This window comes from Natrix helvetica (assembly GCF_964273705.1).
Source record: "Natrix helvetica genome assembly, chromosome: 2".
In the NCBI taxonomy this organism is placed as follows: domain Eukaryota; kingdom Metazoa; phylum Chordata; class Lepidosauria; order Squamata; family Natricidae; genus Natrix; species Natrix helvetica.
In genome coordinates this window covers 104,518,668-104,540,981 of record NC_138552.1, presented here as the reverse complement: position 1 = coordinate 104,540,981, position 22,314 = coordinate 104,518,668, and the positions used below count along the sequence as shown (strand labels likewise).

General features: G+C 35.8%; 1 protein-coding gene across 2 annotated transcripts in view; it reads left to right on the top strand.

Annotated features, from left to right (window-relative positions):
* The window catches only part of PAX5 (paired box 5), a 227,668-nt gene that overhangs the window by 61,315 nt on the left and 144,039 nt on the right, over positions 1-22,314 (top strand). For both annotated transcript variants that reach the window (XM_081943990.1, XM_081943991.1), the window contains exon 4: positions 1,468-1,643. In XM_081943990.1, coding sequence (XP_081800116.1) covers positions 1,468-1,643 — 176 coding nt within the window. The remainder of the gene's footprint in view (positions 1-1,467; positions 1,644-22,314) is intronic.

The window sequence follows — 22,314 nt, the reverse complement described above, 5'->3', positions numbered from 1 at the left end:
AGTAAAATTCTTAAATGAAACAAAATAGAAAAAAGGAGAAAACTCATATAGAAATGAAAAAGAGAATTTTAATCCATAGGTTACAAAAATTAAAAAAAGTAGAACAAGAAAAATTAATCCGTTCACTTTAAAAAGCTTTGCGCAAATTCCATCCATAAAATAGCATTTAAAAAGAAAGATAACACACTGTCCAATGCAATCCAATGTAGCTTAATTTTGCCGCTTAATCCTTCTGTTCTCAAATTTAATTTAGCTTTAAGGTTTTTTGGGGGCAGTCTCTTTTAAAACAATAACGTTTCCTCACCAGCTGTACATACTTTCTCTTTCTGTTCCCTTCCATTCCGGACCTGTCCTAACTTCATCAGCTTGCGGCTGCGCTTTTGACGCCGGCTAGAAGAACTTCTCTTGGATCGATCAGGGACTTGCAGCGTCCCTGAGATCAGCAAGACGTATTCTTCCTGATCATCATCTCTGCGGGACAGTTTAGGTCCATACGGACCGTCCAGCAGCAAAAATATCGACTATGATCTCGGGACTTTGAGATCGCAGGTCGTGTCGTCGTGATGTCGGTCCTCCCTCCTCACGTTCGCACCATTTTTGTTGGAATACTAACAATACACTGCATACTATATAAAGCATACAAATGGAATGAATGGAAAACTCATCAGCATTGTTTATTTTCATCACTTGATTGATGCTTGAACCAAACATTACATTTTCATAGAAATTGATAAATCCTTGCTCTAATGCAAATATTTTAAAAAGATGAATTTAATCTGTTTATTCCACCTTAAATGTAGGCAAATCTTTCTTCTCTCTCTCTTTTTTTTAGGTCCACTCATTTTTTCATATCAGTGACCAGATATAATTTTGGGGGGGAGCTAAAGATCTACCAGTTTGCCTTCCACTCTTTAGAGATACTTACCATTTCTTAAAGCAGCAATTCTTCATTATTTTTGGAATGCAGATGGGTACATAGCAGAAAAGAAATATTTGCCATTGCCGGTATTTGAGTTAGCTTCCCAGGGGAATTTGAAGTTACTATTCAGTGAGAGCTTTGTGTTGAATTTAAAGAGGCCTGTATTCTTTTAGAAGACTATATATAAACAACTTGATATTTCAGTATAATTTGCAAGAAGAGATATTTTGTGATGTTTTTAATGACTTTTGACTACCATTATGCTTAATTAAATATTTTCTGCATCAATTACTCAGCAGCTGTATGATCTCTTACACCATTTCACCATAACTTTTCATGGATTAATCTTATGAATATAAACACATAAATATAAAACTTAGCAACACACACAGACAAACACACAGACCCAAAGACGCTCATAAAGCAAATGTGTTTTGGTAATCTTTATTTATGTGATATGCTACATTTTTAACTTCAAATGAAAAATATGCTTTAATTGCTGTAGTAATAGTTATCTGTCTCTGCATTTTTTCTTCCCTTTTGGAAAGGTATTCAGGAATCCCCTATACCAAATGGCCATTCGCTGCCAGGTCGAGACTTCCTTCGGAAACAAATGCGGGGAGATCTTTTTACTCAGCAACAATTAGAAGTATTGGATCGAGTTTTTGAAAGACAGCATTATTCCGACATCTTTACGACAACTGAGCCCATCAAACCAGAGCAGGTAATATTTAAAGCTGAAGGAACTTTTCACCTTACCAGTTTCTTGGCATCAATTATTTCATGTTTGTTACTTACATTACCGTCTCTCACGTGAGTTTTAATTGAATACTTTTAATACTTGGAGAACCATATTTGAAAACAAGAATTATTAGCTTCAGTATTATCATGTTCAGTTGTTATTATTCATGAATTAATAATTGGATCCAAGAATTCCCATGAGCTCATGAAAAACTAAAGCACCAACAAAATGCATGATAAAAATAAATTAAATTAGAATAAAGGACTCCTACTGCAGAATATGAAGGGGGAGTATGTGAGGTAGCAGGACTTTAAAAAACCCTCTATGGAATCCAGTGTTGATGTGTGTTTCACATATGTATTAAATTAACCAGGGCAACACACCTCTAAGTCAGAGATGTTCAACTATGTTTGGGATAAGGGACTAGCTGGGGTTTTGTTTGGTCCAGATTGCTGTATATTTTGAAATTGAGACAATAAATTAGATGAGCAAAATTAAATTTGTTCAACTTAGATTTACTGAATTCAGCAAAAATGACTACTTCAGTAAAAATGACGAATTTTTTTTCCATCTGTCAGATTTAAAATTACAGCTTGGTGACCTTTGCTAAGGATTGAGGGAGGGAGACATCGACCCTTCATATAAACCACTGGTTTTCCTTATTCTTGCATTGAACTTGACACCATGATCCTAAATAAAATTAAGTGTTCTTTAATGTACATTGATCTCTTCCTGCCAATCTTGGTTGTGCTCTGCCCATTCTAACTGCCTGCTCCCCTCTTCATGCTAAAATATTAGATGAAAACTGTAGAATGAATGATAATATTACAGGTTCTTGCAAACATAGAATATCTTCTAAGGCAGGGGTCTCCAACCATGGCAACTTTAAGCCTGGTGGACTTCAACTCCCAGAATTCCCTAGCCAGCTTAATTCTGGGAGTTGAAGTCATCCAGGCTTAAAGTTGCCAAGGTTGGAGACCCCTGTAAGGTATCTTGCATATAGGCATCTCTACTGTACAGAATTTTCAATATTTTTCTCCTGATCTTTGGATCAATTATCTGTTCATTGTCATCCTTCAGTATACCTATTTGAGGCTGGAATCTCTGAGTTTGAAGATGTTTTGGATGAATTTTCTTGTTTTTCTGCATTTATTTCCATCCTCATTGACTTTACAGATGCTGCAATATTGCTTGTTTTCTCTTCTAACAACTGTCTGAAATTTTTTGTCTTAGCTTGCCTACGTAGTAGTATTTATTTATTCAATCAATGATAAGCAAATTTGAAAAGGGCAGTAACAAAACAAAGCAAATTAATATGAAATGTACTGAAAGACAAATCACATAATGATATTATATTCACATCTCTATTACCATATTAATATATTAATTAGCCAATCAATGATAAATTTAAAAATGGAAAAAGTATAATATAAAGTAAATATACTGTAGAAATGTATTAATTAAAATTAACTATCTAAAAGTGATATTAGGAATAAAAGTGAGAACTTCTTAAACCAATTACTTCTTTAGCTATTTTTGTCTTATTTTCATTATGGCACTACAAAATTTGGCTACTGCACAGATAAATATTGGATAAATATTGTTTATTTAGTTTTTATTGTTTTAAAATGTTTTTATTGTTTCAACAGAGTTATTGATTGAGATGGGCTGCTATAAAAATTGAATAAATAAATAAGTAAATAAATAATACTGGGTTTCAATCCTGGGAAAAATATTTCAGATCAAATATGTCTGGTCTGATATTATTGAAGACATGGTGGAATAGAACTATTAAAGAAAGGATGCTAAAAGAGGGACAAAATGAAATGTGAATGGCAAAATTTAAAATAATGTCGGAGAAACAGTGGTGGATAACAGTACAGTTATGTCATGTTGAGTTATCGTGCATTGAGTTATCCCATGTTGAATTTTCCTGTGGAGAGTTGTTCTGTGTTGTGTTGGCTGGGGCGAGTCAGTGGGGCAAGTTGGTGGTGGGGGAGGAAGGGGCGATCTGGCGAAGGGCAAGCCAGTTGCAGTGAGTTATCCTAGACTGAGGTTCTCTCCATCTGTTTCTTGGTATTTGCAAGTTTTTGATATTCATTCTTAACAACTGCTGAAAATATCATTTTCCTGGTTCCCTATTCAAAAAATTTCCTGAGGTTTAAGTCTTTAAAGCGATTCTAAATGTTCCCCTTGAAAATAGTAGTCATATGCTCAAGGCCGTATAATGAAAACCGGAAGCTTTATTCTTCCACTTTAGTTTGGCTGGGAGCTTGCACACGAATAATTTGTGATTGGGTTCATAATTACCTCCTGCCACATCTTTATAATTGACCTCTTCCATCTCCTTGCACCAATAATATGGTCAATTTATATTTGTTGGTCTCTGTCTTGTGATGTCTATGTACTTAGATCGACTTACGACTACAATTGAGCCCAGAATTTATGTTGCTCAGTGAGAAATTTGTTAAGTGAGTTTTGCCCCATTTTACGGCTTTTCTTGGTACATTTAAGTGAATCACTGCCATTGTTAAGTTAGTCATAGTGAATGTTGTTAAGTGAACCTGGATTCTCTGTTGACTTTGCTTGTCAGAAGGTTATCCCATGATCCTGGGAAACTGCAACTGTCATAAATATGAATCAGTTGCCAAGCATCTGAATTTTGATCACATGAGCATGGAGATGCTGCATGGTCATAAGTGTGAAAAATGGTGATAATTCACTTTTTTCAGTACTACTGTAACTTAGCATGGTCACTAAATGAACTACTGTAAGTCAAGGACTACCTGTATTGTTTTGATTGTTTGGAAAATGTGTTAATAGTTAAAAATCATTGCAATGGCAGAAACTATGATATTCTCCTACCTCATTTATGTTTTTTAAGCTATAGAGTCCAACTACATTTTCTTTTCTTATTATTTCCAGCTTGGACATTTCAATTAACACCACAAACAGCATATCATGCTGCACCCTCTGTGGATTTTAGGTTGAACTTGATTATAATACCTGTCAACTTACTTTTTGTCTGCACTGCTGGTTAAAACATAAAGTAGAATAACTGTCACCTGGAAAAATTGTCTGAGTAGTCTAATTGATATTATTCAGTCATTGGTTACATTGTATCCAAGTATTCTAATTTTTCACCTCCTGAGTAGTCAAGTGTCCCATTCCAGTGTGCTGATGTTTAGGAAGTCAATGTGTCTTTATTTCATTTCATTTTTTCACTGTATTGAGTTTCCTTGTGATAAGAAATGTTCCATGTTTCCCTGTAATTCTGTTTTTGCCATTTGGGATTTTCCTTTCCTGCATGGCATCATCAACCATTAGATATCCTGAAGGCTCATAAACATGACTAGTATTCCAATAAAGCCTCAGCAATTCCTTAGTAGTAGGTTGAATGCCATTTAACCCCAGGGAACCACCATCTGTCACTAAATCATCAACTTCTTTATATTATCCAACCATGTGGTTTTCTTGGTAAAACTTGAGGGATAGTTTCCACAGTCTCTTCCCACACAGTATGAATTATGCCTTTGCTGTTATCACTAAAGTGGTCTTCCAACTTCAACTTCTTCCTATATCATTGATGTCCAATATATAGTGTCTGTTTAGCTGGGTAGCTGGATGACCTTCATAGTTTGGGTGACCTTCTAGTGTATATACTTTTGGTGTAAACTCCCATCATTCTTCTCTCATCCATCTCAGGAACTACCCCCTCCATGATGAGATAGTATAGCAGGACTTGAGACTTTATTTATTCAATAAACATCAATAATGAGAAGTTTAGAGCAGCCTTTCCAAAACCCAATTTGGGTACCTGGCAGGCCATTACTTAAATGAGAATGCATAATAGATGGGAACCAGCTATCTGCAAACTCTTCTTTTGAAGTTAGTTTTTGAGCCAACCTCATTCTCTGCCAGGGTTACTTTTCAGATTCTAGTAACGGCATTAGTTCTGCAACAGCTTTCGTGTGTGGCAACTTTTGTGTTGCTGCTTATAAGAACTTTTATGAAATTCTTTTTTATATCCACAAAGACTTAAATTGGAACAAGAGTCTCGCGCTGCTCAATAGTATTCCCAACATTTTTAAAGGTAAAAATAAAACCTTGTTCTGAAAAAGTCTTTAACAATTCTATAGTCTTTCCTCTTTTGTATTATTATGATCAGTCATAAGCCTGATGTTTAGATTGGATTTGGCATTTTTGTCCACTAATCAAGTCCTTCCCAAATAATATTTAGTAATATTAAAAGTATCATCACAGGATATATGCTATTCCAAGTAAAGTTGCCTTTTGCAATTGATGGATGGCGATTTTGTCAATGCCAATCATGTTCAAATGGTGCTCCAATTGTTTTGGGATTGCACCCAAGGCACCTATTACTATTGATACTATCTATGCTTTCTTTCTTCTAATTTTATTTGCAGATCTTTATATTTTGTGATTGTCTCTAATTCTCTCTCTTCTCTTCTACTGCCTCCAAGTGTTGCAATCCAGAAATTTTTGTCTTTCTAATTAACAATTATTGGAGTGTTGTGTGGCAGATGCTTATCTGTTTAAATTCTAAGGTCTCAGAACATGTTACGGTCTTTGTTTTCTATTACTTTATCTATTTTGTGGTCCCACCAGTTCTTACTTGCAGGCAAAGCAAGTTTCTTCAGCTTCTTTATAGAGGCAGCATTTGCTGTATGTTTCTATTTTCTCAATTCTGGCTTTATATGCATTTATTCTTAAGGCTTGGTGTTGGGCAGCCAGAATGATCTCCTGTCTCTTTATTCAACTGTCTTGCTCTTTACCATTGCCAGTTATTTTTGTTATCCACTTTGCCTGTTTTTTTTTAATGTACTGGCCATGTAATACTTTGCCTAGCTGTGTCTCTTTTCTCTTCTTCCCACCTTCATTACTTTTATGAATAACTCAAGGAATTAAACATACTTAATACTCCTCGCTCCTCCTATTTTCTTTACAACAACAACCCTGTGAGGTGGGTTGGGCTGAGAGTGAATGAATGGCCCAAAGCCACCCAGCTTGCTTTCCTGGTTAATCCAGGTCTTGAACTCATAATTTCCTGGAGTTTCTATGAACAATATATACACAATCCTTTGTTGTTGTTTTTTGCTGCTATGGTTGGTTACATTGTCATCACAATGTTTAGATGGAATTGCCTTTTTTAGCCACCTATTGAGTCCTTCCCAAGGATATAGCTTGGAGATATACCTGTGTTGTTGTTTTTTGATGATATTTTAGGTATCATCACAGGATTTAAGCTCTTCTAAGTAAAATCACCTTTTGTAATTGACTGATGATTATTATGCCTTCAAGTCGGTATTGATGCCTGGCAACTGTCTGGAAAACTAGTTTCCTTGGAAAGTTTTTTTTGAAAGTGATTTTGCCATTGCATGCTTCCTAAGGCTGAGAGAGAGGGACTGGCGTGAGATCATTCAGCTGTCTTCATGCCCAAGGCAGGACTAGAACTCATGAGCTCCCAGTTTCTATCTTGATGCCTTAACCACTATACCAACATAAGATCCACTTCAGCAATTCAAGGGAATATTTTCATTTCATTTAATTAAGTTTAACTGATGAACATTGCTAGCCATTAAATGGGACTTCCATAAATTTATACTAAGATGTTTTTATTGAGATCAAAGTGCAGATATTATTCAAAATTATAGTATTCTGAAATTTAAATGCATTAAATGAATGCCCAGGAAAGGAATTGTTAACTGTAGTTTGCCTTACTTACCTCCCTTCATATAAATTTGGGATTCTTTTAAAATTTATACATCTCTCCAAATGTAAACAGTTTGGTCTATATTTTGCCTATACCAGGGGTGTCCAAACTTGGCAACTTTAAGACTTGTGGACTTCAACTCCCAGAATTCTGGGAGTTGAAGTCCACAAGTCTTAAAGTTGCCAAATTTGGACACCCCTGGCCTATACTAATTAATAGACTGCTTCATAAAATTTAGATACAGAAATCAATAATTGAAATGTTTATTCCTGTTTTGCTTAAAAATGAAAAATTAGATAAAATACAGATTACAGTATTTTCCTTCATTGTAACTGCCCAAAAACCTCTTATAGATATTAGGCATGTATCTTTTAGCAGGGGTTGTTTGAGGTCATGTGGAAACTGCTCAAAAGGAGTAACCATACTTCTATATTCTGAGCATGCATGCTGAAGACACAACATTTAAAATCTTTTAAGTCCTAATCATAATTCAGACTTGTTTCCTTAGAGAAAATATTAAAATATTGTCATTAATCTGAAGAGATGTTTATGAAATTACAAGGAGTAAAATGCTTTTGTATGGTGTTAAGTGGAATTTATTTTGCTGTTGATACTGACAAAATATGAACAAAATTCTAATAGATGTTTCTACTTTAAGATATTTTACTTTAACAGTAAGTACTCAGGTTTATATATTGGTAAATCTTCCAGTTTGTTATCATATGTTATTATATGGGCACAGTTATGTGGGAATAAATTCTCCAATGGTCTCATTAGAGTTAAATAAATACATGTACGGCATTCTTGTAGAAATATTAGAATAGTTTGCTACACATTCCCATTATGTAATCCAGAATTGGTGTTCATAAGACAAAGCACATACATATTTAATGACAAAAGAATATTACACAGATACAAGAGAAATGACAACAAAATGGTTCCTCGGAAATTCCATTGTGTTATTTCAGAGACAGGTTTTTGTATTTCCCAGATTTGAAGAGGAAGTTAAAGAAATGAGATTTCAGAAGTAGGAACCATCGTTTTATCAAATTTGGCTGGATTTCATGATTTAATTTAATAGGAATAGATTATAATCTGGTGTACTCCTTATATACTGTATGATAAATTTTTACATATTGACTGTCTTTCTATTTACATGGTAGTAGATTAAAAAAATATTTTCTCTATTTTGTATGGTATGTATTTTAGAATTATGTTAATGAAACTACCTGATGTAGAACAAAAAATAAATAAACTACTTGTCCATTGTTCTGGATTTTAAAAATGCTTCAGGTGTTTTTGCCTAGGTAATGGTTCCCGTCTATCAAGGCCATTTTCCTTACTCTCTACAGACTCATCTAAGCATTAGTCTGCAGTCTCCCTAATAATTCATGCCTTTTGATCTATAGTAAGGATGAGGGGACTTCCCTTTGGATTTAAACAATTTTGGGAAGTCAGCGAGGCTGCAAACTGGCATAAGGATGATTGCATAATGAAACAAGAGAATCTAAATCTACATCCTTTGTCTGTTGTGAAACTAAGGTCAGTGAAAAAGCTTATATCCTGTTTAGGAAGATTTCGCTAAAATTTTCTTTCCCTTTGGGAAAAAAAATACCCATCTCTATAAGATGAAAAATAACAGAAGAAAAAAATATAGAAGACAATTTGGATCAGTCGTCCCTCAAGGCAAAAATTATCGCGGTTGCTTGATTGTTATATGTTGGAAATGGATATTTAATAATTCTATTTTGTAACATAAATTCCAGTACTTATTTTTGTGTAGTTCTTTGTCATAGTTTGTTGTAGAAAGGGAACAAGGGTTGTTTGAAGTCCTGAGGCAAGGTACTGTATGTGTGAGAGTAACATGAAGATATATGCTAGCAATGCGCTCAGGTACCTTTCTATGCATTTTGAAGCAAAGCAGCTTGCATCTGGAACCTTCCTTCCTTCCTTCCTTCCTTCCTTCCTTCCTTCCTTCCTTCCTTCCTTCCTTCCTTCCTCTTCTGTGTGAATATTATGTAATGTATCTTCTTTATCTGCGATTGGATGTTGCTCAGCGTGCCCTCCCCTGGACAGCGTTGAGCCATCCACGTTGCCATCTTGTATTAGCTTGTTGATAGCTGGTTATTGATGTGGGACTCACCATGGGCAGTAGAAACTGAGTGCTTGGTTATTTCAAACACTGCTTGCTTTACTGTTCATCCAGGCTCAGCAAGTTTTGATCATTTTAATACATGCATACTTGACTTTCTCCTTCCTTTGTAATATTATTGTTATTATTAGTTGAAAAAAATACTTATAATACTTCAGATTGTCATTTGAGCAAAGGGATAAAATACTGTTATGAAGAGCTGAGTTAACCTGGAAAGAGCAACTCTTATACAGGTTTCCCATGTGAAGCCTACCTTTCTGCCATTTCTTGAAAAGCACTGGATGTCTTCTGAGATATTCCATAGATGTGGATATCAGCTATTAGAATGCACTTAGTTCACAAATACTGTACAGTAGCCGAATTAACATTCTTATTATATGCAATAAATATATCTGTTCATCATTTTTGGAATATTCAAATATTCACAAGCTACTTATAGTATTTTTCTGTGTGTTGATTTTTGGTTTCACTAGTTGATACTTTCACTTTGGGAAAAGTAAGAAATACCTGGGTCACAAAATTTTCTTGTTTACTTTCCACTGGAAAGAGGCCACTGGAAACATTCAGCATTTTATACAAATTGGGCTTATTTATAAATAGACAGGTGAAGAATAAGTGGAATCATAATTTGTTTACTTTGACAACAGCAACACATTCAGTATATCACACAAGAGTTACATAGAGAGGCATTTGATCTCCAAAGTGCGCAGAGCTCAAAAGTCACACAATCCCTCTTGTTGTATCTCTCCGAATTTGTCTACATTGAAATTTAAACCGCAGCCTCTGTTATATGTGAGGTATGCAGTGGAGTATCCCAAGGCTCTGTTTTAGGCCCAGTACTCTTCAACATATTCATCAATGATTTGGAGAAGGGGATAGATGGGGAACTCATCAAATTTGCAGATGACACCAAGCTGGCAGGAATAGTAAACACCACAGAAGATAGGCTTAAGATACAGAAGGGTCTTGACAAACTTGAACACTGGGCACTATCTAATAAAATGAAATTCAATGGTGAAAAGAGTAAGGTTCTACATTTAGGCAACAAAAACGGAATGCACAGGTACAGTATAGGTGGAACCTTGCTCAATAGTAGTGACTGTGAGAGAGATCTTGGAGTCCTAGTGGACAACCATTTAAATATGAGCCAGCAGTGTGCAGCAGCTGCCAAAAAAGCCAACACAGTTCTAGGCTTCATAAATAAAGGGATAGAATCAAGATCACGTGAAGTGTTAATGCCACTTTATAATGCCTTGTAAGGCCACACTTGGAATACTACTTCCAATTTTGGTCGCCATGATGTAAAAAAGATGTTAAGACTTTAGAAAGTGCAGAGAAGAGCAACAAAGATGATTGGGGGACTCAAGGATAAAACATATAAAGAACAGTTGCTGGAACTGGATATGTCTAGTCCTATGAAAAGAAGGACTAGCGGTGACATGTTAGCAGTGTTCCAATATCTCAGGGGTTGCCACAAAGAAGAGGAAGTCAAATTATTTTCCAAAGCACCTGAGAGTAGAACAAGAAGCAATGGACGGAAATTAATTAAGGAGAGAAGCAACTTAGGAGAAATTTTCTGACAGTTAGAAAATTAATCAGTGGAACAACTTGCCTCAAGAAGTTGTGAATGCTCCAACACTGGAAGTTTTAAAGAAGTGATTAGATAACCATTTGTCTGAAGTGGTGTATAGTTTCTTGCCTAAGCAGGGGATTGAACTAGAAGACCTCCAAGGTCCCTTCCAACTCTGTTATTCTATTCTATTCTATTCTGTTCTGTTCTGTTCTGTTCTGTTTCATTCTACATATAAAAAAAAAAACTATAATTTTAAACCAGGAATGGGAGGGAATCATTTTGTTTAGGTCATTCTGAAATGTCCACTGGCCATTTAGACAACATTCTATTCAACGGGGAACAAAATTAGATCCAACATTAGATTCCCTTTCGAATTTCAGAGGATTTTTGGAACAGGGGAAAAAAGGGAAAGGTTTCCCCTATCCAGTTGTGTCTGGGTCTAGGGGGCTGTACACATTTCAGTTTCCTAGCCAAGGTAGCCAGCAGTGTCTGAAAACATTTCTGTGATCATGTGGCCAGGATGACTATAGCTGAGGCACACAGAATGCTGCTACTGTCTCACTGAAGTGATACCTATTTATCTACTCACATTTGAATGCTTTTGAACTGCTAGATGGGCCGGAGCTGGGGCAAATGATTACTTTTTTTATACTAAGTATAATGGGAGCTCACCCCATCTCATAGTGTTCAAGTTCTTGAACTTGGGCTGCCAACTGACAAGCTTAGTGTCTTTAACCACTGAGCCATTGATAAGTTAAAAGAAAAGTAGCAAATAAAACACCCATAGTTGGAAGAATAAAAAAAATATATATGATCAGGGGTAAACCGGAACATTTCAGGATGGAGGGTATATATTCATATTTGTAAATGAGCAGGCTTGTTCTTCATTTGCTATACACTTGCTTTTATTTATTATATCTGGAGGCACTAATTCCAGATAGATATTTATATTCTGTTGGATTTTAATAGATATCGTCAAAGCCAAAACAATTAAAAGATGTTAACAAACTCATGAGTTCTGAATTTTGATATTAAAATTCTCATTCAGGAATTTTAAATTAAAATCTAAAATTCTGTGCATTCAGAATTAGAACATTGACGTGTAAAAGTTGAATCAGGTCTAATTAACTCTATATGTATTTAGGATAATCCCCCGTGTTATTTGTTTCTATTTGTGATAGATGACCCTACAAATAACTTACGAGACCAAACCAGCAACACAGGAAGGACAAATTACTATGCATTAGGACTCAGAAATTGATTGCCACCAGAAAAGTGGGCCTGTCCCTATTTGACAGAAGAACTGATTAAAGCATTTATTTTGGGAAACAGCTTTAAGCATCAGAGTGACTTATGCAAGCAACCCACTCTATGAAAATGCTAATGCAGAAAACGTCCCTTTTACTTTCAGCTGATAGATCACTAACAATTGAAAAAAAAGGGAAATGTAACTCTAATGGGATGCTTTTTAAAAAGGGGTTTTAGAACACTTTACTCATTATTACATTTGTATATCCTTCAAGGAAAAACAAAATTTGGGTTTGCCTGGAATTATATTAGTGGGGCGCAGAGGGGAGGAGTTGGAAGGAGAAACAAAGTCTACATTCACAATGAGAAAGCTGAGAAGCAGGCAGCCAAGGAAAGCCTTTCATATTTACTCTCAGTAGACTATTAAACAGCACCAGGCTATTAATTTGGATTTTGAGTCTTCACTAAAGCCCATAAAAGTGCACAGTTGTTGAATGGAGTTCATTTTAATTTCCTTTCAATCACAGTAAATTATTCAGGTGATAAATCAGCTGGGGCAACCTCCTGGCTGTAATAGAAACCCTAATTCCTGGCTAATTATCCAGCCCATTGCTGCCAACAGATCAATACTTCTACAAAATGGAAAGGGCGAAGGCCCTGCAACGGGCAGAATGTCAGAAAGACAGCTGGGAACAGTGACATGTGTATGACCCCCCTCAGAGTTCAAAGGTCGGGGGGGTTAAGCTGTGCCGTTGGTATCTTCCCTCTTCTGCATATGTGTTTTAAGAAATGAGGGAATCCTCTTTTCATTAATAATTTAATTTAGAATATATAATATTTTCTTGAGCTCCAGTATATAAAAAAAATCTACAGGAGATGTAGATTTTTGTCATTGTCAGTCTCCCTTTCCTTCCTTCCTTCCTTCCTTCCTTCCTTCCTTCCTTCCTTCCTTCCTTCCTTCCTCTAATTAATAATATAGTAATCTAGAAAACATGCCAGAGGATCTTCTGCAGTGGAATTTGGGTTGCTGTGTGTTATTTATGTTTCTCAATTTATTCAAAATGCTTATAAAAATGTGATTATTCAATAATAAACCTTTCAGAGCATTTTTGTGATAAGACTTTTACAGTATTTTTGTCTGCACTTCTGTCAGAAATAGTATTCAAGGTGGATTACAATAAAATATATAAATCAATGTTAAATCATTAAAAATTCATATTAACAAAATCAATTAAACTAACTGCTACAAAATTAAAAATTATGCTGGCAACAAGGCAGTTTAAATAGGAAACTCTTTAAATAAAATGCCTCTGGCAGTCTGGCAATGGAGATGGAGCATTTTTGATCACCATTTAAAGCTTGATTCCTATGCTCAGGGCTGAGTCAAGAGTATACCCAAATTGTAGATCTGAAGTTGAATGACAACAGTAGAATTACATTCAATATAGGTTGAATTTCTTCACTCTTGCCTGTTAATTGATTGGAAGCACACTGCCTTTTCTGGATTAAATGTATATGTAATAGTCTTTATCTAATCTAGCAGTGGGCAAGTTTGGGATGGGATTGTATTTCTTTGAAAGAGTAGCTCTTCAGCTAGGGATGATTCTTGTCTTCACATTCTCAGTTGGCATTTTGCATAATGATATTCCATGTACCAGCTGCAATCACATCTAACCTGGTAAGACAGGCAACAGTTTCCCATGCTTGGTTACATCTAACTTAACTTCTACACTGGAATCTTCATGGATTGCTAGTGAGGATTGATTGACTCGAAGTTTCAATAGATGTGAACTGTGATACTAAGCTATTGACTAGTGCATGACATGATGCTGAGAACATATTATATGCCAAGGTTGAAGGGGTTGTCTGCTCTGGTTGCCAGTTGTTTTCTGGGAATGGTTTAAGGTGCTTATTTTAATTTTTACAATACTAAACAAACAGAGCCTATATGAAGAACAACTCACTTTCTGATGTCTATGTCTAATATTTCTCCTTTGTGTTTCCAAGCTTTGTCAGGAATTGTCCTCAGTCTCCGTCTTCCTGCTTAGAAAAGTCCTTCTTGACCTTTTCAGTTTGCATGAATTTAACTAGGTTTTTAATTATTTTATGTGATATTAAAAGTAGATAGGTATAGATGTTAGATATCCAAGTTGAAAGGTCAAGTTTCTCAACCAATGTCTGTACTGATCTTACGTCCTATTAAATAATGACCAGCCTAAGACCATCAAACATCCCATTGATGACTCTACTAGAGACTTACCCAGTTCATGAGCTAACTTAATTCTTACTTCTATTTCATGCAGCAATCCTTTTCTGTGGGTTTTGTCTCTCTTTCATGTCCCCAATTTTCATATATTATATTACTTGGCTTATTGACTATTTTTTATTCAAATTTAGTGATCTAGAATTGTATGAGATAATCTTATTTTTGGACAAATTGGATCTCAGCACTTTCCATTTGCTCTTAACCTATCTCAAGCTGTTGTTGTTGTTACAGTATCATTATTATATTATAAGCATTTGGTTTAAAACTTTGTCATTCTCTGACAGGTAATGCTCCAAATAGCGTCAGCTTTATAGTGTCAATGAAGCAACATCAGTGATATATGCAAATCTTTTTGTTGCTTATGGAAGTTCGTTCCAAAAGTCAAGCTGATAACCAAAATAAATAAAATAGGTTTTATAATAAGTGGTACATTTTGCCCAGTAATGGAATTCATAAGATGTTTTAAATAATTTTACCACTTAAAGCTGTTTTTTTTTCAACTGTCCCAAAGGTGCTTTTCAAAAGGCAACTGGACTATCTTGATTTTTCTTTGAAAACATTTTGCTTCTATCCAAGAAGCTTTTTCAGTTTAACTGAACAACTCAAGAAACTTCTTGCATGAGAAGTGCAACATTTTCAAAGCAAAACCAAGGAAGTCCAGTAGCCTTTTAAAAAGCACCTTAGGGACAACCGGAATCTGGATGGTTGAGAATCCCCATAGACCTTTTTTTCCAACTGATTTATTTCTCCCTCCAAGGTGTGTCGCAAAAGCATCATATATAATATGCATTTTTTTAAAAAACATGAAAATCTGTCAGCATTACATTGGATCTGGAATGTTTCCCATTTCCAACAAGGTGATTTTGTATGCAAGCAGTATTTACAAAAAAAGGTAGGATGTGTTTTTAGGGTGATTGCAGTATATTGAGATACGTCACTCTGCGTGGCAACAGCCACATTGTATTTTGCAATATAGTACAATGCAATGTGGTTGATGCAGCCACACATATTGCAGTGGTGTTTAACAATTTGGAAATAGCAGAAACTAGAGGAACTCTATATACAAACAATAGGCTTTGCTTTGTGGTATGTTTTGTATATATACTACAGTACTCCAGAAACTGCAGTTTGTGGTCTTGAGACATAAGTATTCCAACACATGACTATGTAGCATGGAGTGTATTCTGGTAGTAGTTCTGACAGTGAAACATCTCTGAAGATAACATGTCATCTGCAACGTAGCCTGACATGCTGTGTCAGGTGAGTGAATACATTTTAATATTTCATTGGGTCCAATTTTATTCCACTGACTTTTCCAGCAAATACTGTTCATGGAGGATTTTTAAAGGCATGTTAATCAGTACTACATCAGTAACCAAAGCTAATAAACATATTTACATTGTATGGCTACAGGAAAATATCTATTTCTAATTCATCCTTGTTGGGATGCCACAAGACATGTTTGTTTTCTCTTGAGTATTGCTGAAAACCTACCCTTCCGTTCACAGTCTTAAGTTACATGAACGTGAGGAAACACACTTGGCACAACTGAGACAGATACTATGTTCTCTTTTTATAACATTTCTTCTCTTGAACTACTTTGATGCAGGGGTGGGTTCCGGCACTCCGTACTGCTGGTTGGCTTGTGGGGTGCCACATACGCATGCACAATGCAATAAAAATTGTTCTGCGCATGCGCAGAAGCAAAAAACAAGATGGTGGAACCTATGGCACCACCTGGAGAACTGGTTCAGGGGCATGGCAGGCCTGGGTCACTGTCGGTTCCAGCTGCTGGTTCCAGCGACTACCAGTTTGGCTAAACCAGTCCAAACTGGTAGGAACCCACCACTGCTTTGGTTGCACATTTCTATTTTGATTAAAGGAAAGGAACCTACCTGAACCTAAGTTTATTTTCAGAGGATTGGCTCAGGTATTTTGTATTGTTAAGACAGGATCAGCTTTCAGAGGAGTCATCTTATAGGAGACTCTGATGCCCAGAGTCACCTTATAGAGGAGATGGATGGCATAAAAGTTTAATAAAAAAAATAAGAAATGGCTCAGGAACAGGCCTTCCCACTTGTGGTCTCCCAGCCCTAAATGCCCTTCCTTATAAAGAACATTTGTTGTCTACTTTTTAAATCCTTAATGTTTTTATTTCCATTTCTAATTTAATATGATAATAGTCAGTGGCATCTGTAAGGGGTGTGTGTCAAAATAGGGAAGATGATTATCATGATATTGTGGCATTGACTACAATTCCTTAACCGCTTCGACCCATTTGAGCAGACACCCCTGTTAATATTTATAAATTTAGTTATGCTTTAATGGTTCTTGTAATTATTTTCATTTGATTGTGTGGGTGCAGATCACACCTAAATGGAAGGTTTACTGAAGATGGAGAATTAAATGGAGAAATGTTAAGAAGTGCAAATGCATGGGCTGTTGCAAAGAATGGATGAATGTTCGTTTTTAAAAAAGTAAAACATTTTGCTATATGGAAATGAGAATTGGGTATGTTTGGAGAAACATAATAGTGCAGTAGAAGTGGGATATTTAAAAATGTGTGGGGCAAAACAAGAAGAGGTATGTGTGCTGAATGAATAAGGACTACATACAGAAGTGAATGAGTTGTAGAAAAAATATTAGGTTGAGTTGGTTTGGTCATATTTTAAAGAGAAGCCCTGATTGAATGGATTTAATAAGATCCTAGGAAAATAACAGTTTAGCAAAATGTAATATATGAAGTGGTATATGGATATGGTGCAGACAAGGTTGGTTTGCAAGGATAAAAAAATGGGCTAACTTATCAGGCCTGCAAAAATCTGGGTGGCCACAGGATGATAGCAAAGAGATACAGAAATGTCTAACTCTTTGCTGTAATCAAATGAATATCTAGTTTTTTTCAACCTATACAGACAAATATACAGAAGTATAGGGAATGATGCTGCTATAAATTAGTAATAATTAGAGTTTATTTTTCTCTAATCTCTTGCTTTAATTTCTCTTGTTTTCTACTTCCTACATTTTTTCCATGGTGATAATGTTTACCCCAAAAGGGAATATTGTACTTTAATTATATTTATTTTGAAAATATGATTTTATAACTTTTTTGTTGTGTACCACCTAGAATCATTATTATGTAAAATGGGTGGCTATATAAATATAATAAAAACAAACAAATAGATAAATATACATATGTATACTGTTTATATATTCAGTTATTTTAAAACTTTTTGCAAACTATCTTGAGAAAACATTTATTCTGAATGGTGTCATATAACATTTAAAAATGAATATTTCATTAAATATAATTGATCCTGGTTCTAATTCTATATCATTCTATAATCATAAAAGAAGCTACATCACCATGATCAAACTTTCTAAATCAACAACTGAGTTACAAAATATAGTGCCTTTTGAATTGCATTATGTTTTGCAATGCTTTTATGTAGGAAGGATAACTACTGGATGGACTAAAAGAGAACTGCAAATCCTTTAGTTCATCTGAATATAATATTTTGAATTTAAAATTTGTCATCTTGTTGTATCCAAGAACTTAAACATATCTTACTTTTATTTGTACTTATTCTTTTTTTAGGTCTGGCCAAATCCCCTTCACTTATTGTTTCAGTTTCCCTTGAAGCTCCTAATGTTAAAATAGACAATTTCCACCCAATCAAAAAGAATCTAGAAAGCTCATCCGTTGAAAGCAGACTGTTTTTGCTAGCCTTCCTATTTTTGACAAAAAGCAAACAGCAACTCTATATATCTCCACGTCATATCTAGTAATGAAGCAAACAATGGACTCCCTACGTGAACTGAGGCAGAGCTGTGATTTACTGGCCATCCATCAGATTTTCAATATCATGTCAAGACATAATATATGAGTAAGATGAGTACAATATAATTGCTCACATAGTCTTTGTGCCTTTGAAAAATAATAGAGCAAAGGAGATCATCCATGCAGTTTACAGTGTGTATGTGATGTTCACCACTTGCTCTCAGAAAATAGATATAGAAGTGTCTGTTACTGAGTATGATAACACAGACAACACAATGTTGCTGAATATGATAACACAGACAACTCAATGCTTGTATAGAAGTTTAATTTCTCAAAATGTGGATCTACATTGCATCCTGCTTTCCACAGGGGAAAAAAAATCTATGAGCTAATAAATTTGCCTGTTGTTGACTGGTAGGATACAAGTCATTATAACTATAAAGATCTAGATCCTACTAATTTAAACAGAATGTTGTGGTGTTGCATTACAGTATGGTTCTGGAAGTGGTAGTACATTTTAATCTGAAGCAATGAACAAATCTTGCTGTATCGCTTCAAAGCCTTTTCTGAAATATTCCATGCTTTGATTTTGAACATACAGTATTTTGAACACATCTTGTAATTTCCATGATATAAATTACCAGTATTCTCTGGTTTCTTTTATAGGTATTGTTATAAGGGAATCCATTGGCACTTCGTTTTAAGCAAGATTTTCCATATCATCTAAAACATGATATGTTCAGATAGTGCTGAGTTATTTTAAAATGAGTATAACTCATCTCTGATCTCCCAGAGCACTTTGAACAGTTATGATGAAAATAATGAACATGGTCCCTAGTCCTAAAACTTTTATTTTAGAGATAGAGAAACTTCAGACTCCTAGGATGTACTTTGCATTTTGCTAAGATCCAGAAGTCGATGAGCCAAATGCACAACAGTGGTGGAGAGAAGTTGCAAAGCATTCACATACTGTAGCTGTCACTCATACAATATATTATACTTGAAATTTAGAGTAAAACAACACAACTGCAATGTTTACATGCAATGTCCCACTCAAACAGCCAAGTTATGGACTTGTATTAGGGATTGATCCACTCAACATGCTAAGAGAATTGTTGAGTTCTCATAACATGCTGGGTCACAGTGAAGAGACCCCCTGTTCCTTCTCTGAATTACACAACTGCCCCCTGGGGGGGGAGAGGGAATCAAGAGAGCCATGGACTGTGAGGAAAACTTACCCCTGCTCCCCATTTCAGTGTGTCCCCAAGAGTCTTCCTGCTTTTTTGGAGATTCCTCCACCTCCAACTGCTGGCATCCCCCAACCAGCGCTACCTCACTAGCAGGCATTTGATTTGCTCCTACTCTCACCAGCCCTTAATAGATTCCAAATTTAGGGCTGAGTCCCAAGGAAGCTAATGATCACTCGCCCATTGGGTCTTGCTGCCTGCCGATTGGAAGTAGGGCCCAGAGGGAGGCAGGGAAGAGGGTGGGGACATAAGTTTCCTATCTTTCTTTGTACATGCAACCTATGGGTTTCTGGGAAGTGTACTCGGAGGGCAGGATCGTACTCAAGTGGCCACACTTTCCCCAAATTTCATTCCCACAAGAGTTATGGGTCTTGGCAATCTATAAGTTAGCTCTTTTGAATTTTCTTAGTTTAATAATGGTTGCCCAACACTTCAATTTCTACAAAATTTACAATTTCACCCAATTGAAGGTTGCAAGGTATCAAGCAGTCGGCGGAGTTTTAGTAGCATAGAGATTATAAGAGGAAAAGTCTCTAAATTGTATCAGAGATCTATTGATATATCCCGATCTGCTTTTCCCCAGCCCTATTCCAAAACATGCACTGCACAGTACAGCATAGCTGCAAACGATCCATTTCGGAAGCCTATATTAAAGATGAATATTTAATATCAGGACTCCATACAAAGCCAATTCTCCTGACTTTACAAAGTAGAGTCCATTATGTATGATATGATTGTAACTTTTTATGGACTTTAATATAGTCTGAACATAGGAATGGACATAATAAGCATCAATTTTTATAGGGCATGCTCAAGAGTATGACTGCTTTAGTATAAATGGTTGAATACAGTGGCATATTATCCATTAAATAGATAGCTGATTTTTTAAAAATGGAAATTCTCAGTATATATTTTGGAGTTGAGCGATATTGTTAATAAGTATGTGCATGCTTAGGAGTTAGTACACAACATATTGCAATTTCATGGCTCAGCTACACTTTATTAATGGTATTTGCTGCTTCTTGTGATCTAACATGTGCAGCGTACAAGTAAATAAAATGTGGTAGTAGATATTACAGTTTCCCTAGGCATTCTGTCTTTTAATGTATCAGGATTCGTCAAGCTGAACACAATCTCAGGCTTTTAGGCGGCCCTAATAAGCGCCTGATGAACATTCTGTCTGTGTCGCTTGCTTGGGCCTGCACAAACAATTGCAATTGTCAAGCACCCAGAAGGAGAATGTTGCGCATTCAAAAAATAAATCTACCCCATTCATATTGGAGGGGAAACAAGTTTTTCTTCTTTTTAAAAAATTGGCAGATTGGACAGGGATTTCACTGAAATATTTATTTCAGCTCTCTTTTAAATATGGCAAGTAGGTAGGCTTTTTTTGCAGAGAGTTTTCTTCGTTTGTAGTTTTAAAATAATGATGCAATCATGCAGTCATATACTGAGCCTAGAACCGTGATGGCGAACCTATGGCACACCTGTCACAGGTGGCAGACGGAGGCCTCTCTGCTGGCACATGAGCTGTCGTCCCAGCTGAGCTCCACTGCACATGCGTGCGTGCCTCCCACTGGCCAGCTGATTTTCGGCTCTGTAGCACTTGTTGTTTAATCAAAATGCAGTTAAAACACTATACAAGCCATCGAGAATATAACTATATACATCCAACAAGAACAGGAAGTGCTTCACAGGAGTAGATGGATGTAAATCTTAGAGGGGGGAAATGCATCACTGAACAATGGAGATGAAGGCTAGAGAGGAATGAAGCCGCATACAAGGCAGACATAACATTTGTAACAGAATGCACATGCACAGGGAGTAGGGGGAGTGTGTGTGTGTGTGTGTGTGTGTGTGTGTGGTGTCCCTCCTGTGCCCTGTTTTTGGCCCCAGGAGGCTTCAGGGAGGCCTGCTAGGCCCAAAATGGCCACGAGAAGGTCACCCACACATGTGCGGGGGGCGGGGCACGCATGGTGTGTGTGTCACAAGTGCATTGTATTCTCTGCAAAGAGCTTAGTGTTGTTATAAGTGCTCTGAACTTTTACAACATTCTGAAAAATAACCAAAACAACCTTGTGTGTTTGTGTGTGTGTATGTGTGTGTATAATATCTATATATTATTTAAAATAATAACCATTCTGCAGTGTCTACATTTTTTAAGTAGAAAGGACTAATGCTACCTCAATTTTTCTTATGAGTAATATTGGCTTATTGTAAAGTTCTTGGACATGAAATCTCCAAATCTATTGTCAAAGGAATATATAATTAATTCATTTACCTCCTCTGCCACAATTGATGAAAATTGAGGGGTCATACAGTTGCACAGACCTATAATGTGTATATAATATATTTACTCCATACATTATGTAAGGAAAAAAAAACATTTTTAAAGTTCCCCCATTTTAAAACTGATGTCAAATAATAAGAAATAAAATAAAACTCAAAGCAATGGGATCCAATCTATAAAAATCTCCGCAGTATAGTAGACAATCTCATCCAAAATCAAATTGATTCAAACGACTGCCTTCTTTAAATATCTATTTCCTAATTAATTTAAGTGGAGCCTGGTGAAGAAATTTCTAGTGAATTGTATCCAGGATTATAGAGTAGGAGACATTCTTTTTCATAAATGGAAATGTCTTTTTTTTC